Genomic DNA, 17,642 nt, shown 5'->3' with positions numbered 1-17,642 from the left:
CTGTCAGAAAGTAGGGTAGCGTTGGCAAAGCATCGACTTCCACATCTCTTTCGCTCTGGGTTAAAAGTATATGAAATATTAAAAAGGGAATTTTTGGATCCTTTTTTAAAATGCTAGCAGTTGTCTTATCACATGTTAAAATGTAATTTAAGCCAACGATAGAATTATTACCAAAGAGCCCTTTTTTTTAAGAGATTCCGAGTACTGCTGTTCATTGGAAAGGGCAGTAAGGAGTCTCTCTGGTTAAACACGGTAAAACAGGGACCTGTATGTCTACCTCAGAAATTCCACCTTTACATTTTCGAGTGTCAGAGCAACTACACTCCAAGCACTGAAAAAAGGGTTAAATAACCTACCTACCTCTGCTCTTTGGCACCCTTAGTGTTGGAGCATGAATGATACTTTGCCTACATCGCAAGCCTGGAAGAACGTTGACATTTTTAACCTTCTCCAAAGCACAGTACCGAATTCATAATGGTAGAGGAAGATCAAACTTAAAAAAATGACATATTTTATTCTTTCCTTTTAAACTAACATTTACGTAATCCTTTATTTTTTATGGTAGAGTGCAGATTCTTTATTGGCAGAGAGACTTTATGAAAATAGACTGTTTTTAGTTTTGTGTAAATAATCCTCTCTGTCCCATAGGTACTCAGGAAAATCGGTGAAATCGGTAGAGTTCATAGTGTCCACTAGATATATATAAATATATTGACTTTAAGGGTTTTTCAGTATTATATGTTTTTTACTGCTGGGGTCATTTCTCACATGGTGGTTATTAATTATTATATCCACCGCAGGCCTTTAGGTCTTTGTCTCTGGAAGAGATCTTTTTTTTTTTTTTGCATGCATGCATTATGAACGATCTATTAAGAAATAAAAATTGGAGTAATATAATTTCGTCAAAGAACCACAGGGCAATGCCATGTGTGAAGGGATCAATGGGAATATATGACATTGTGATTGTACTTTTTTTTATATTTGTATAATTTTTTTTTTGCCATGACAAAATAAATTGCCCATTATGTAAGGTAGAGTAAATTTGTAATGAATGATGTAATCCACAGTTCAACACGAATTGGCTACATCTGCATTTTCCAAGTAAATGTTATAAATCTGGATACTAATAATACGGTAATATTATGGAGCAACAGAACAACAATAGAATTCTGTGCAAGTCATGGTAAAAAAAAAAAAAAAACCCATGAGATGCACATCTCTGTGGGGGGGGGTTAAAAGGGGGATAATGTTGAAATTACGGGTTAAATTTGCTGATTGATAAATCCTATTCATGTTTGTATCAATCAGTACTGAAGTTTCTGTAGCCTGTAGTGCGGTCACTCTAAGGCTGAAGGGGTTAACCGCTAATGGTTCTAAAACTGGGGGGTGGGTGGGGGTCTTGTGTGTGCGTTTTTTAAAGCTTTGTGTGTGTGTCTGCGTGGTCTTAGACCTCCATAATGATTGTACTTACCTTGCTGCAAACTCAGGTAGAAATCTTTATTATGTCTGCTCTTCCCTTGCAGCCTTCCTCTCATCCTCGCAGCTATGAATCCTGTGATAGTAGTGGGCAACAGGCGGAGGGGATAATGAATGTAAAATCTATCTTTCTTGTCTTGTTTAGTGTGGATCATTTCCCTAAAATGTGTTTGTTATGAGTTAACATGCAATTGTCAGAATTTGTGTGGTTTTTGGGGTATAAAATTCTCTTTTTTTTTTTTTTTTTTTTTTAAACCATTTCTTTGGTGATATTGGACAAAAACCTAATAAGGACAAGCCAAGAAAATTGACAGCTTGTTCTTTTTAATATATATATGTATTTCTGTACTAGATTACTAGCACATTTAATCTTTACAAAGTACTAAAATTATATTTCATCGTTCCTTGGTAACTTATTTGTAACCCCTAAAAATAGGGCACATGGATAATTTGTCTTTATGTTGTTACAGGCAGAGTGTGACGATCAGGCCTTGGTTACCATGCCTCGTCTCGGATTGAAACATTCTTTCATAGTTTCCCATTGCATTCAGGGCCGGCCCAAGACAAAATGCCGCCTGGGGCGAAGTTTAAAATGCCGCCCCCCCCCCCATTATCTACCCTTCCTCTCCCTCCGTCCCTGCCGCCCCCCCATTATCTACCCCCCTTGTACTTACCTTTCAGCAGTCCTGCGGCAAGTCTCCCTGTTCGGTCTCGGTGTCAGCTTGTAATGCTGAGCGCCGGAAATGACGTCATCTTCCAGCGCTCAGCATTACAAGCCGGCACCGAGACCGAACTGGGAGACTTCCCGCAGAGGAGAGAGAGGGGCGCCAAGCGGGTACTGACAACTTGGTAAGCGAAAACCACTCGGCGCCCCTCTCTCTTCCGCTTTAAAAATAAAAAAAAGGTCTTGGGGGGGCAAAGTGCCGCCTGGAGCTGTTGCCCCACTCGGCTCCATTGTCGGGCCGGCCCTGATTGCATTCATATAATAAATGCTAAATCAAATTGCTGGAAATCTCTGTTGGAAACGTTTACTAAACTCAGAAATGTTAAATTCTTTTCAATTATTTGATTCAGGTTTTGTTTAATGATGATAAAAATTAGATTTTTAGTGTCTCACAAAATACGGTCAAAAGGTCTACGACCAGTTTATTTCATATGTAGTAACACTTGGATCATGAAACCAAATTCTCTTTGGGTTAACATTTGGATCTGTCATGCTCGATCTAGCTACATACTATTTTTCTTCACGTTAGGCCTTATTCACAGCTGGAATTGAAGTTCTATAAAACAGCATTGCTCATTTACATGTAAATGAGTCCCCCCCCCCCAGCTTATATCTCTCCAAAAAAAGTGGGGTCGTATTGATTAACCGTTGCCGATATGTTTTGTACCTGGATTGTTCTTCTTGCATCCAATTAAGCTGAACTGTCACAAGGCAGCGTCTCTTGATGAAAGCGCTTTTAGTTAGTCAATATCACCAGCTGCCTTCTCATTGAATTGTTTTTGTGTTTAGCAAGTGTGGCCAAAAACTGGCTCCCCATCCAGGAATAGACATCTGGTTTTCCAGCTGCTGTGGACTACATTTACCATGATGCCTAGGCAGCCTCTGACTCTTGGGGAGTCCTAGCTCACAACAGCTGTATACACAATACCTGATTTCACACTTTGCTTGTAACAAGAACAGGCTTGTCCCAACTAGAACCAATTGTCTACTTTTGGCCCCATGTCTTGCTGGAATTGTTAAGGATAGCAGAAATATCATAGACCAGTGATATTATATAGAGTTATTTAAACTACTTTCTAACCAGTATCAAATCATCAAAGAAAATCTACATGTTGTGAACTCAACCCATTTGTATTTGTGTTATTTGTTTTAATCTCTTCAGTGATGTAGGACCTGCCACTGAGTGGTAATATTCTTGTGATGTTTGCGGGAGCTAACTGCATATTGCAAAGCAATGCACTCCAGATCTCGCGGTGTCACAAGGGTTAGAGTGGCTGAATTGCAATCATGGTGTTTGCACAGAGCTCTCACACTGTATGTAGGAAGACCATGTCTGAAGACATGCTTTTGTTCTATAGAACTATGTTTTGACAATGTTTTGATAGAAGTTTCTGAATGTACTGTTTTTCATGGTCCATAGAGAAGGCTGATCATTGTAGCAAGGGGATGTCATATCGGCTACTGGCAGCCTTAAAATAAAGTCATTGTTCCTGTGGACCTTAAAATGTTCCTATGCAGTTTTATTTTTTGTTGGCTCAAATAAATGTTTCGTGTTCAACTAGTCTTGTGTGGTGTCCTATTTTTTTATAAAGCTAAAAATTGGTTTTAACATCTCATTGAATTATGAAGTATTTGCAACACAAATTCTGACCTTTTCCAAAGTAAACTGGTCACAGGGACATCGTATATTACCAAAACTATATAACACTGTTGAAACATATATAACCACATATAGTGAATATTTATATATAGAGTCAAAGGTCTAGAGAGATCCAACGAGATGTAGTTGATCTTTGTTTTTTGGAACACTAATGTACAATCAATTTAATAAATACACAGTTGAATCACTGCCTAGCTTGGACAGATGGCGCTGCCTTATACTATCCCCTTTATTTAAGACTTTGAACTTCCCTTATGTTACAAGTCTGGTTTTACCACTTCTAGGTACTCATCACATTGAAGCTTTTGTCAGATTTTTAAGTACAAAAATATCTCAAGTGAGCCTTGTATTCCCACACTATATGACCAAAAGTATGTGGACACCTGATCAACACACCTAAATGAGCTTATTGGACATACCATTCCAAAACCATGTGCATTAATATTGGGTCGGCTCCTCCTTTGCACCTGTAACATCATCTACTCATCTTGGATTGCTTTCCACAAGATTTTAGAGGGTGTCTGTGGGAATTTGCACCCATTTAGCGTGTTCCATTCGGTGTTCCAATTCATCCCAAAATGGTTCAATGGAGTTAAGGCAAGGGCTCTTTTTGCAGGCCTCTTGAATCCCTCCACACCAACCTCGTCAAACTATGATGTCTTTATGGACCTTTCTTTGTGCGCAGTCGTGCTGGAGCAGGAAAGGACCTTCCCTTACTATGAAGTTGGAAGCAAACAATTGTCTAAAATGTCTTTGTATGCTGTAGCATTAACATTACCCTTCACTGGAACTAAGGGGCCTAGCGGAAACCCTGAAAAACAACCCCAGACCAATATCCCTTCATTAAACTTCATGTTCCTATGCATTCTTTTAAGTAGTGTACTACTGGCATCCGCCAACCCAGGTTTGTACCTCAGATTTCCAGATAATGAAGTGTGATTCATCACTGGTTTCCACCGCTCCAGAGTCCAGTGAGGGTGTGCTTTTATATAACTCCAGCCAATGCCTGACATTGCTCATTGTGATTTCTCAATTCTAGGTTTTGTGGAGCTGCTTGCCTATGGAAAGCGTTTTCATGAAGTTCCTGATGCGCAGCGGTTGCACTGATCTTGCTTCCAGAGGCAGTTTGGAACTCCTTTAGTAAGTCATGCAACACGTGACAGGCAATTAGTTACATGCTAGGCACTTTAGCACTAGGCAGCCCTGCTCTGTGAGTGTGGGTAGCTGCTGTTACTCCTACTTCCACTTAATAATCACTTACAATGAACCGTGGCAGATGTAGCAGGGCAGAAATTAGTGGCAAAGGTGGCTTCCTATGACTGCACACAATCCATTCTACTGCCAATGTTTGTCTATGAAGATGGTTTCCCCATGTGCTTGATTTTATACACGTTAGCAATAAGTGTGGCTGAAACACCTGAACTCAATAATTAGGAGGGCTATTCATATATTTTGGTCATATAGTGTGTGCGTGCCAAGGCACACAGAGGTGGGAGAATCAGCTATGGATGGGCATCTGCCCCTTTTCTTTTGCCCTGTCAAAGGTGACTCTGTGTTCTATATAAATCTGCATGTAATTTCACAAGCACATGCGGGGTCAGGTTTACACTACTAGTTTCCCAGCACACAAGGCATAAACATGAAAAGAAATACAAATACAGAAATGCTTTGAAAGTGGGGCGAAAACATAAATTGTGTGGGACTTGATAGGGAAATGAGGGGCCCCTCCCCATTTTGAGTCTACCCAGTGGGAAATCCAGCCCTTGTCACATTACACATACACCGCTCAACCATAACATTATGACCACCTGCCTAATATTTTGCAGGTCCTCTTTTGCCACCAAAACAGCCCTGACCCATCGAAGCATGGATCCTGAGAGTGTACTGTGGTATCCAGCCCCAAAATGTTAGGAGCATATCCTTTAAGTCCTGTAAGTTGCGAGGTGGGGCCTCCACGGATTCATGGTGGTGCCATGTGTTCTCCAGGTAAGGGACCCACACGGTCAGACCAGACCACCTTCTTCCATTGCTCCGTGGTCCAGTTCTTATGCTCACCTGCCCATTGTAGGCAATTTCAGCAGTGGACAGGGGTCAGCATGGGCACCCGGACTGGTCTTTGGCTACGCCGCCCCATACGCAACAAACCGGGATGGTATGTTTGTTCTATCAGATTTGACCACACAGGCCAGCCTTGGCCCCCATGACCCTGCCACTGGTTTGCCACTTTTCCTTCCTTGGATCACCTTTGATAGGTACTGCTAGCTGCCATGCTTTGGGTATGATTAAGTGGCTGCCCAGCACTGCCACTTCTGATAAAATACATGAGGGTTGGAATCTAAATTAAGGCAATATCACATGAGTGATAATGTTCAGTTTTTGTTACTCACATCTAAATTTTCAGCTCAAACACCCACCAAAGGCAAATTAAATTATTTAAATTGTCCTTAATTTCCCATGACCCCCAGTGATAATATCACAAGTGTCTTTAGGTGATTTTTTTTTTAATAAACCAGGACCCTTTTTCTCTTTCAAACTGTACATACTTTCCCTTCAATACTAAACACCTTTATACAGGCAATAAACCATAGCTAAGGCAGATGAAAGTGTTTGTTTGTTTCCAGCAGTACATTATGTTCCTGAAGCAGGCATCTTTTTTCGCCTTGAGGCCTTTTTTTGTGGGCCTCTGCATTTCTTGGAAACGAGTAAAGCCCCGGAGTAGTTTTTGTTCTGTACAGCCTCACAAAGCTTTGCCTCTAGGAGGTGGGAAATGGAGGAACAATATTAACATGTTTGCATGTGAATACTCTGCGTTCCTAAGAGAGGATGGCGAGAGGCGGGGAACATAACCATTCAGCTCTTCGCAGTCCAGACTACACAAACCAATAGTGCACTTGCCTCTGTTTAACCCTTCCTGTACTAGATCGGTATGCAATGTGATTAAAATACAAAAAATGAAAATGAAAAATGAAAACCTGTGTTTTTTTTCACTATAGCAGGGCTAGATATTTTTGGGCCCCAAGAGCCTAGTGCAGAAAAAAGCATACATGCACATGAGCATATACTCACACTCACATATGTGAGGTTGTGCGAGTGACATACAATCCAGGCACTCAGCATTAATAGCTGGCACATTTCAAATGGAAGCAGTGAAACGGCATTTGTATGAACAAGCCTCGCACTCTCTTTTTTATTTTGGGACAACTTAAAAAATAAGCTGGTCACTCGGAAACCTGGCCGAGTGCCCGTTGTGCGTGCCATAGGTTAACCATTGTTGGACTATAGTGTCATGTGCAACTTAGGCACTGATCGAGTTAAAGATGGATCTCGCTGCATGAAACAGACAAAAACATTTTTCTTTGACAGCCCAGAACAAGAATGTGTGTTCTACATATTATTTTAGTTAGCGTCCCTGTAGAGATGGAGCTCTGGAATGAATAGCGCACATATATACCAAGCTCATTAGTATGATATATGATGCATGGGGGAGAAGGCGCAGCTCTCCTCTGCTTTACCACTCACATGTACATATAAAGTGTCTATAAATAAGGCTATTAGATAAACGCCTTTACATTTTTAAACTTTAATTTTTATAAGGGATTGTATAAGAAGCGCAAGTGTCGCTATAGGAGCGGAGCTATGATCTAATTTTCCCATACTACATATTTGTTTTTATTCAGAGATAATGCAATATCCTCACATAAAATCTATTAAAGAGGATATTTGCCTAAAAACAGGAATGCTGTGCAAAGCAGGTAGTCTCATATTAACATTCATTGTGTTCATTAATTAAGCAGATTAAGGTTGCCATTTAAGGATGCCTGAGATACATTTAGGTAGCGTGAGAATGAGTGGAGGAAATGTTACCATATAAAATAACTTATTTAAACTGAATATTTACAGATACTAAACATGTACAGATTTACCTGGATACGTTACTATTACTATTAGAACCCCAAATGGGAGAGAACACAGGTACATCTTGAAGCAGGGCCAGACTAAGAGACTGAGGATAACGAGGAAGCCCTGGACCTTTAACCCCTTAATGGGCGGTCCCTAAACCCATTGAGAACAATGCATTTTGAGCCTGTACATATACGGGCTTTGTCATTAAGGGGTTAAGGCTGGTAGCCGCCCAATGACATAAGTGTGGTTGACATCTGGGTATGACAGACCGCACATTACATTTTTATGCACGTGTAGCATGTGGCAAGGCATATCCACACCACAGCCACACACTGCAGCTCCCGATCTGTTGCTGCAATAGGATGCTGTTGACTTGAAGGAACTCATTGCATATTTTTTAGGAATGTACAGAAAGCCTGTGCAAAACGACACTGCCAGAACAAATGTAGTGATAGTTTCCCTACCCCAAACGCTGCATACATTGTTGGCGGTGTATAAATAAAAGATGCATGCATAAGCTTCCTTAGAGGAAGTCTTCACTTAATGGCTATCCATACCTTGTGCCTGTTGGTCAGCATGACTGATATCATATTAGTCCAAACAGTCTCTGTTGTTCCATCATGGCCTTGCTTCCGATGAGTTTTGGATTATCCTAGGGGACCACAGGTCCATCTTAAAACCCTCCAGAAAAAAAAAACAGGGTGTATTGTAGTTGTCAGGGATGACGCTGTTCCACTTGTCCCATTTGAGAAGAGGAGCCATATAGTTGCAACTAATCTCCAGCACTAGAGAACCGGTGAACCCCCCAGAAGAAAGCTTGTGATGCAGATCCAGATTGGACCTTCTCTGAGGGCACTGAAGGCAGCTAGGGTATCTTGCATCCTCAGCATTAAGAACAAAATGCTCCCTCAGATACCACATTTGATCTTAAACTAGGGGATGGGGTTAGGTGAAAAGTGGCGTAAGAAAAATAATTACTACAAAAGTTCAATGACCGAGGTGGTAGTAGAGGGGAACTGTGGATTAATCCTACTCTTTAAGTTTGTCAATTAAACAGTCTGTAAACAAGCTGAAGGTCAGCCTGTAAAAGTCTGAGACAGCAACCTGTTCCTTTCACAGTCTCTGCTGTAGCATCAGGGGGCCTAGAATCTGCTTTCTGCACTTGTGTTCCCTCACAAACATCCAAGTAAAACCAGGTTGTGCTCAAATTGTAAATGGATGGAACAGTCAAAATAACCCTTTAGAGGAAAAGCAAGTAAAACAAGTCACACCTTTAGAAAGGTCCTTTTGCTTGACAGTGTGCTTTACTCTGTCCATTTGGGTAGAAGACCATCCTGATAATGGCCCGATTGACTGTAGCCAACGGGGGCCATATACTGCAGCATGGGAAAATAATGTTTCACAGGATCAGATGGTAAGGTTAAAAACAAATCTTATGTGTGATTTTGTTTTGTCTTTCTAGATTTCCTAGATTTTCAGGGCTGCAAAATCTCTCCCAGATTGTAAGGATCTTGATGAAGTCTGTAGCAGCAGTGAGAGATGCCAGGTCAGAAGACAAGTCCCAATTCCCAAAGAACTCGGACTTCCTGTAGTTGACCGTAGCATATGAAGCTTTGCAATGACTATCTGGCAATCTCACGAAAGTCTAATATAAACCAATTTTCGTCTGGAAGGTATTAGTAGCAAGCAGTAGGTAGACCCTTTGGTCCACGAGCAAGGAGGTCCATGCCTGGACTTTCCTTTGGCTCTCATTGAGGACCTCTGTAATGTTCCAAAACATTACAAAAGACCATCGCTACAGACTTCGTCAAGATCCGAGGTGTCACGCCCGTAATAGGTTTCAGGATAAGCATCCATAATGCAGAGTTGGTATAACCTGGTGAACAGTGCAGGAATAACAGGATTATAGCCGAGGCAGGCCTGTGTCTTGGCCTGGACTACCTAGGCACTTTACAGGGGGTGGCAAACTGCTAGCTCAACATTATGAGAGTTGTAGTCAAGAAAAGTTAATGTGTGTTGTAGCATTCTGAGGTATTACAAAAAATAGGGTAGTTAGAAGTGACTAGAAAAGGGACATAAAGACTTGGAACCAAAATAGGACACTTGGTAGTTTTCCAGCAGTTGTGGTAACATTTAGCACTCAAAGCGCTGTTACAGTTGTATTTGTCATGACGTTCAGCCAACTAAATAAATGGCTGAGAATCATGAGATATGCATTCCACAGCATCTGCAATATCAATCCATAACGATATAGAAAATTCACGTTTGACACTCCAGCTGTACTCAATTTCCCATGATGCTTAACATACTAGACTGGCTGAAAGTCATGGGAGCTGGAATATTAACTAACCCTAGCTGCAATACATGTTTGAAATAAAACTACCTTGTGTCTGCAACATGCAAACTGTGTCTATGAAGAAGCAGCTCCCAGAGTGAAGTTGGGAAAGACCAGCTATTGGTAGAGAGCAGACTAAAGCACTCTGATATGAGAGGGAAGTGAAGAATTAAATTAAATAAAATAAAAAGGTGGTTTTTTTTGCTTCCAGTTAACCTGTTCTAACTAGCCTACTGTTTCTCTCTCTCTCTTGCTGTTGCTCCCATGGGCCTCTTTGAATTTTCATGGGGGAGGCAAGTGCCCCACCTTCCGGATGCCCATGCTTGGCATCTAGCTTTGCGGTATAAAAGATTGAACTATTTGATATGGTTGCCTGATCATCCATTATAAACTGGACTTTGGGATTCTAAAATCAGTAATAAATTTATTGTATGAATTCTACTTTAGAGTCTACTTTTACATTGAAAACAATGCTTAGAAACTAGAGGCATATAAGCTTTCTGCATGCTGCTCTGTAGAAACTCGCTTGTAGAGCTGTTGTTTTTCAACAGGAATTGAGGCCAGTATTGAGAAAAGGTCCTCAGCACCTACATTAGCCTCACACTAGATTGTTAAACAGTGAACAGGTAGGCCAGCTGACAAAGAAACAATTTCCCTTCCCCCACAAAACTTCTCTGGAGGTCAGTAGTCCCAGCTGTAGTCTTCCAGGAAAACCAAAAGTTATTTTTTTCAGTATCACCTGACATCAGCCCATGCAATTCAACCACTCACTCAGATCACAGCTCCATATCTGTAATAGTTCTCTGTGGATAATACGCCAAAGGCTTTCCTTTCCAAAACCCAATGGGCTTGAGAGTACGGTCTACTGTAGAGTATCACCAACACAAAATCAGCTTATTTACATGAATTAGTATCTATCTCTGGGGGTTTATATAGTAAAATTCAATTTCTTTCAACGGATTCTTTACCACGTTGTTGTCAAAGTTCCTACAGAGGCAAACAGAAAAAGTAAACAACAACAATCGAGACCCAGATAAGTGAATGTAATTGAATTGATACATCAGTGGAGGTTCCCTAACCCCATACCTCTTTCTTTTAGCAGCTGAAGGGGTGTAAAGTGGGTGCCTGAAAGTGAGTCCAATGTTTGCACTAATGACTGTTCTGTAATAATTCATTATTAGACATGCTCAAGGCATTTGCCTTATTTGTGCACAACTGGCAGCTTGCCATTATTTGCTTCAGTGGGTATTGATTTCACACAAATAGAATGAGGTTCCAAGACAACCATTTAGGTCCAAAACAGGATGAATACATGGATACGGGGTCTCCTGGACCCTTTTCTTCCATGAAAACCAGCTTTTGACCAAATGAAGAATTCGGCAGAACAATGTTTCTGGCCGTAAAGCTAACCGCATATTGATGTTTGAAAGTACGCGGCGGTAAAAGATAAATTATATATATATAACTAGGGTTGCCAACTGTCCTGGATTAAACTCCTAGGCCTGTGGTCATGTTACTGCACAATGTGCAAGGGAAAATTTGCAGCAGGGCCCTGAAATGCATGTGGAGAAGGGGAGAAAAGTGAAACTGAGGTTTGGCTACAGTATAGAGGTGTGGAAGGCTGAAAATCTGCAAAGATAACACATGGTGTCATCTATTGAAAGAAAAGGGTAACAGACAGCCAGTGAAATTGCTTTCCCATCTCTGACCTCTCCTTTTGCTCTTTTTTGCTTTCTTACATCACTCCATTTTCTTCGCTTTTCTGTCCTGTATCCACTCTTTTGTCTAGCTCTTCATTCTCTTTTTTATTTTTTTTTTACCCTCCCTCCTCTCCTTTTTACATCTCCCTTTCCTTGCCAAAACAAAGATTTCAGCAGCCATGATAAAACCATGACCCCCCCCCTCACACACCCATAGTCCCAGATTCAGAGAGGGAAACAGCTCTGCAAAAGGTAGGAACCGTAATATTATATACAAATCTGTTTTTTCCTGGTTTCTTCTGTTGCCTATTCGTCACATTTAAATATTTCAGATAAACTAATTTTAATATTAAAGTAAATGCAAAGTGCATTTTTTTTAATGATTTCATTTACTAAAGGTAAAAAGTTTATCGAAACCCCTGTGAAAAAGTTGAATTGCCACCTAAACCTAATAACTGGCTGTGCCACCCTTGGCGACAACTGCAATCAAATGTTTGTTATAACTGGCAGTGGGAATTTTGGCCTATTCTTGGTTTAGTTCAGCCACACTAGAGGGTTTTGAAGCATGAACGCCTTTTTAAGGTCAAACCACAACATCTCAGTTGAATTTTAGTCAAGACTTTGACACTCCAGGACCTTCATTTTGTTTCGTTTGAGCCATTCTAAAGTTGACTTACTTGTGTGCTTCGGATCATTGTCCTGCTGCATAACTCAGTTGAGCTTGAGGTCACAAACTGATGGGCAGGATTTTCTGGTAAACTGCAAAAATTCATGGTTCCATCAATTATGGCAACTAGCCCAGGTCCTGAAATACCAAAACAGCCCGAGCCCACATTACCACCAAAGTGTTTGACTGTTGGTACGATGTCTATTGTGGAACGCTATGTTCACTTAACGCCAGATGTAACGGGACCTATGACTTCAAAAAAGGTCCACTTTTGACATCTGTCCACAGATTATTCTTTCAACAGTCTTGGGGGTCATGAAGATGTTTTTGTGGCAAACGTGAGATGAGCCTTTGTGTTCTTTTTGGGCAGCAGAGGTTTTCGGAATGCAATTCTCCCATGGATGCCATTTTTGCACAGTCTTTCTTAAATCTTAAGCACTGACCTTAACTGAGGCAAGAGAGGCCTGCAGTTCTTTCCATGTTAGTCTTGGTTCTTTTGGGGCCTTCTGGCTAAGTGGTCAATGCGCTCTTGGAGGAATTTTGGTAGGCCGGCCAATCCACTGTTCCACGTTTTCTCCAATTGTAGAAATGGCATTGCAGCACTTTTCAGACTGATAGATGTCAATTACTTTGTTTCTCATCTGTTCTTGAATTGTATTAAATGGCTACATCATGTGATGCTTTTTGAGACCTTTTAGGCTACTTCATGTTGCCAGACAGGTTCTATTTAATTGATGTTTAAGGCGGGCGATTACTTTTTTCACATAGCGCCAGTTGGGTAGCTTTTTTCCCTTCTCTACATAAATTCATCATTTAAAAACGGCATTTTGTGTTTACTTAGGTTATTGTTGCCTAATATTAAAATTATGAAATATTAAACATTTAAATATGACAAATAAGCAAGAGAAAACCAGAAAGGGGGAAATACTTTCTCACAGAACTACATGTACAGGGAAAAAAATATGCCTGCTCAAAAATATTAAAGTTAAATCATAGACTAGATGAAGTTACAATCCATTCTGACTTATTTTACAATAAGTGACCGCACATATAAGCATGAAAATATTTATTTCCACAATAATAGTGTTCCCCTAATGTGACCTTACTGCAGGTCATATGTTCTTTTTATATAAAACTCCAATGTATTTTTATATTTCATTACAGCATTTACAAAAGAAAAATGGATCAAATTCACGTTTGCTGCTGTTGAATTGAAGGTGTGCAAATGTCAGTCATTTTCTTGTCTGGTAATTAATCAGGATACAGAAGACACATGCCCAGCATTGGGGAAAAGTGTGGCTCAGTGATAAGGTTTTAATTCCTTCAAGGAACACAAAGTCCCCCTTTTGAACAAATATAAGGAAAAACAAAATAAAAACCTCTCTGTATGCGTAGAAAGTCCGGTATGCTATTTATTGATTTGTAATTTGACGGATTTTGTGGCTCTTCATCCGACAGTCCTAAGACAAAGCATACATCATTTTCTCTGAACGGCGGTGAAAGCTGGCATCTGAATTGGCTGCATGGGCTGATGGATGGGCTGGAATAATGGTTTCTTTCGGAGATCAGACATCATTTTGATGGACGGCAGAAGCTGGTTTCTTTTGATGATCTGCAGGGCCAGCTGGGTGTTTCCTACAATAAAATGAACAAGAATATCGGTTTTAAAACTACCATGAACAAACTAATTTGCTTGGGAATAGGTATTGACAGATGCATTCTTCTACTCAACTACTGCAACAGATCATCTTTAACACTGGCCAGAAAAAGCCTTTCATGCTTAATTCAATGTTTAAAGGAACAGAAACACTTAAGTGGACAACCCCACCGCCATTGTGTTGGAATACGTTTACAAAAACAATTGGCTTGCCTAGCAACCACGATAGATAAGTATCATGGTAAACTAACAAGAGGATTTAGACGTTTCTTAAAACTACATCTGTTTCGTTGGAAAGTATCAGAAGCCACTGCAATTTTTCTACATAACAGTTTGTGTGTGTGTATGGACATATGGACACAAGATTAAAGGCCTGAGTAAAAACAATCACACCGAGAAATTCAATAAGACAACACTTTAAAGAATAGTTTAAAAAAGTATTCCAATAGTAGGTCAACAACTGCACTCATGGGACTTTATACGAAGATAAAAGGGTTTTATTACCGTTAGCGTTATATAAATAAAATGTTAAAGCCATGTATTCCTGCATATCGCCCTGTGAGTGTCATCCTTCATTTACAGGCGTCACATATGGTCCCAGTCATTATCTACCTATTACCCTTTTGAAAACCACAGAGGGCTATTAAGGAGTTGAATAGGACTGGGAATAAAAACTAAATTTGTTTTGAATCAATGTGGCTGTGAAAGCCAAAAGGAAAAAGCATAGCCCCCAGATGTCACCAAAGTTGTTAGGTTTAGGTAGTCTCTAGTGGGGTGATGGGTCATCGGCAAGCAACAGAGGGCTATGTCTTAAACGACATGTTTAGGGCATTCTTAGTCTGGGCTTATTTGTTAAACCGTATGTTGGCTGCGAGAAGAACATTTCATTACAACGGTTTTACTACTACGGCCAAAAATTCTCCTGCAAGAAGAGCATCGTCGGTCGTGTATAGTTAATATAAATATATAATAATATAGATTTCTTCAATGCCATCTCACTATTTTGATTATACGTTACACAGGGCTGGCAATTCGGGCAAAATGTACTCCCTGGGGTTGGCTCTTCACAATTCATAGTGAATGCGGTGGGTTGCAGAGTTTTAACTCACCTGCAAGATCCTAATTTAGCCAATAAGCCATAGTGGAAGATAGAACAGAACTTATTCAGGTTTTCCTATGCACAAAATTTAAAGGGCGCAGTGTTCTCTGTCATCAAAACGCCCACGACTGGATTTCAATGACAACAGGATGAAAAAATATTTATTCTACAACCTAGCCATTGCTGTCAGATCACCTCCCAGACAGGGAAGAAATGTCGAGTACCTAGATTTTGTAGGTACTTAAAATGACCCATTACCTCAATCCACAAATGGTGCTTTCAGGTTTTCTAACCACTATAATTGGTTTGGTGACACTTGTTTATTATATATATATATTTTAAAAAAACAGAGTTATGTTTATATATTTTATAGAGCACAACCAGCCTAACATCATCATGTTTCCTCCTCCCCCGCAAAACATTTGCCAGCTTCCGAAGGGGAAGAGTAAAATCCTGATAAACAAAACATGGTACATGCTACATACAGGCACAATAATACTGAACTATTCGACACGTCACTTTTTTAAGAAGCAAACCCCGTAAACTGAACATTTAAATAGGAAAACTATGGAAAGTATCAGGGGGCTTTAATGAGTAGATATTTATGAGGCAGTCTAGTACCAATTACTCCATGAATCTCATGTATAAGACACGTTACCATCACTGGGACCCTGTTCCCCGTAATGAAAGCCTAGTCAGGGTAACACGGTGGCAGCACAACATGTTTCAGTGTAAACAGGGATATAAAGTGAGCACTTACACTATAGTTGCAAATATTTAACTGCACACAAAAAGGTTTAAATATAATATACTGCACATGAGATGTAAAGCATTTATTCTATGCAGTTTGCTTTATTTTCTTTGCCAGTTTTGTATACAGTTTAATGGTTAGTATTTGTTAATATTTATTTATATTTTTATTCATCTATTAAGTGGTTTGTTCCCCGATTTACTTTCAACTAAGAATTTTTATAGCCATAATCATGCATTTATTTAAATGTTGAATTTAAATCTGCATAAAATCCATTAAAAAGTCTATATATACACACAATTACTTTCATGTTAAACACAAAACTACTCTTGCGTAGCAGGAACGCAGGATTTCTAATACTTTTAACGTCGCAATGCCTGTTCCAGCCAGTGTAGACGTGATCGCAAGGCGATGCCATTTGTCATGAAAGAAGAACCACAATGGAGCATTTGTGAAATTGATTTTGCTGAATGGAAAATGTACTTTGCTGTGGAAGCAGAATGAATAAAGTGTGGCACCAAACTAACCCTCAAGGGACGATAGATATGAAGCAACCTGGATATTCACTTGAATGATGTTCAATTCATAAAAAAAAAAATGTACGTTATATGGATTCCTTATGCTGTAACCGCCAGTATGCTCCTTTCACACAGACACGACTAATATATATAGAGAAGGCTGGATTAAGTAGGTTCTAGTGGATTAATGGACTAGAAATATTATTTTAGGACTTAATCTTTTCACTGACACTTTGGTGCAATCTGGAAGGGAAACAGCCAAGGGAATCCAAATATTATGTAGTTTATCAATGAGGATTAAACATTAATGTATAGGATTGTCTTAGTCTGTCAATTCTAGTCTTGTTATATACCCTGAATATAATGTATGTATTGTAAGAAGAACTGCGTAATTTGTGGGCACTATAAAAACAGATAGTATTATTATATATTGTTTAATATAGTGCCATTATATTCCACAGCGCCGTACAATGGGTATACAGGACATGACAAGTAGTACCGTATTGGCCCGAATATAGGCCGCACTTTTTTCCCCCCACTTTAAGTCTTTAAAGTGGGGGTGCGGCCTATATTCGGGGTCTAGCGCCCGACGCCCAGGCAAGCAGCGGGGTTAGGATACAGATCCCCGCAGCAGTGCAGGGGACCTGCATCCTACTGTCTGATACGCTCAGACAGCCTCCCCTGCCGGCACTTTCCACGGGGGGAGTACCGGCATGGGAGGTTGTCTAAGCGCATCGCACGGACGTTCACCGGCAGCGGCGATGCGCCGTTGCCGGTGAACGTCCACACGATGCATTTTAACCCCCCCGACTTACCAGGGCAGACTCCCGGGTGTCTTGCAGGGCCGGCACCGGGAGTTGTATACACGATGTGCATAGATGTCCCCCTCCGGCCCCGTAAGACACCTGGGAGTCTGCTCTGGTAAGTCGGGGAGGGGGGGGAGGACAGAGTGGCAGCGTATCTCGGGGGGGGACAGGGTGGCAGCATATCTCGGGGGGGGGAGAGGACAGAGTGGCAGCATGTTTATTGGTGCTTTTTTAAAGAAAAAACTTCTTTAAAAAAGCACCAAACTTTTAGGGTGCGGCCTATATACGGGGGCGGCCTATATCCGAGCCAATACGGTATATAACAATTTACCTACAGAAGCAACAG

General features: G+C 40.5%; 1 protein-coding gene across 1 annotated transcript in view; it reads right to left on the bottom strand.

Annotated features, from left to right (window-relative positions):
* Positions 1 to 13,516: 13,516 nt before the first annotated feature.
* Positions 13,517 to 17,642, bottom strand: part of CNOT10 (CCR4-NOT transcription complex subunit 10) — a 44,399-nt gene continuing 40,273 nt past the window's right edge. The window contains exon 21 of the mRNA XM_053466456.1: positions 13,517 to 14,100. Within this exon, the coding sequence (XP_053322431.1) occupies positions 13,943 to 14,100 (158 nt within the window). The 3' untranslated portion in view covers positions 13,517 to 13,942. The remainder of the gene's footprint in view (positions 14,101 to 17,642) is intronic.

This window comes from Spea bombifrons, chromosome 5 (assembly GCF_027358695.1).
Source record: "Spea bombifrons isolate aSpeBom1 chromosome 5, aSpeBom1.2.pri, whole genome shotgun sequence".
Taxonomy (NCBI): domain Eukaryota; kingdom Metazoa; phylum Chordata; class Amphibia; order Anura; family Pelobatidae; genus Spea; species Spea bombifrons.
Note: the sequence above shows the minus strand (reverse complement) of the source record. Positions and strands in the feature narration are given on the sequence as shown.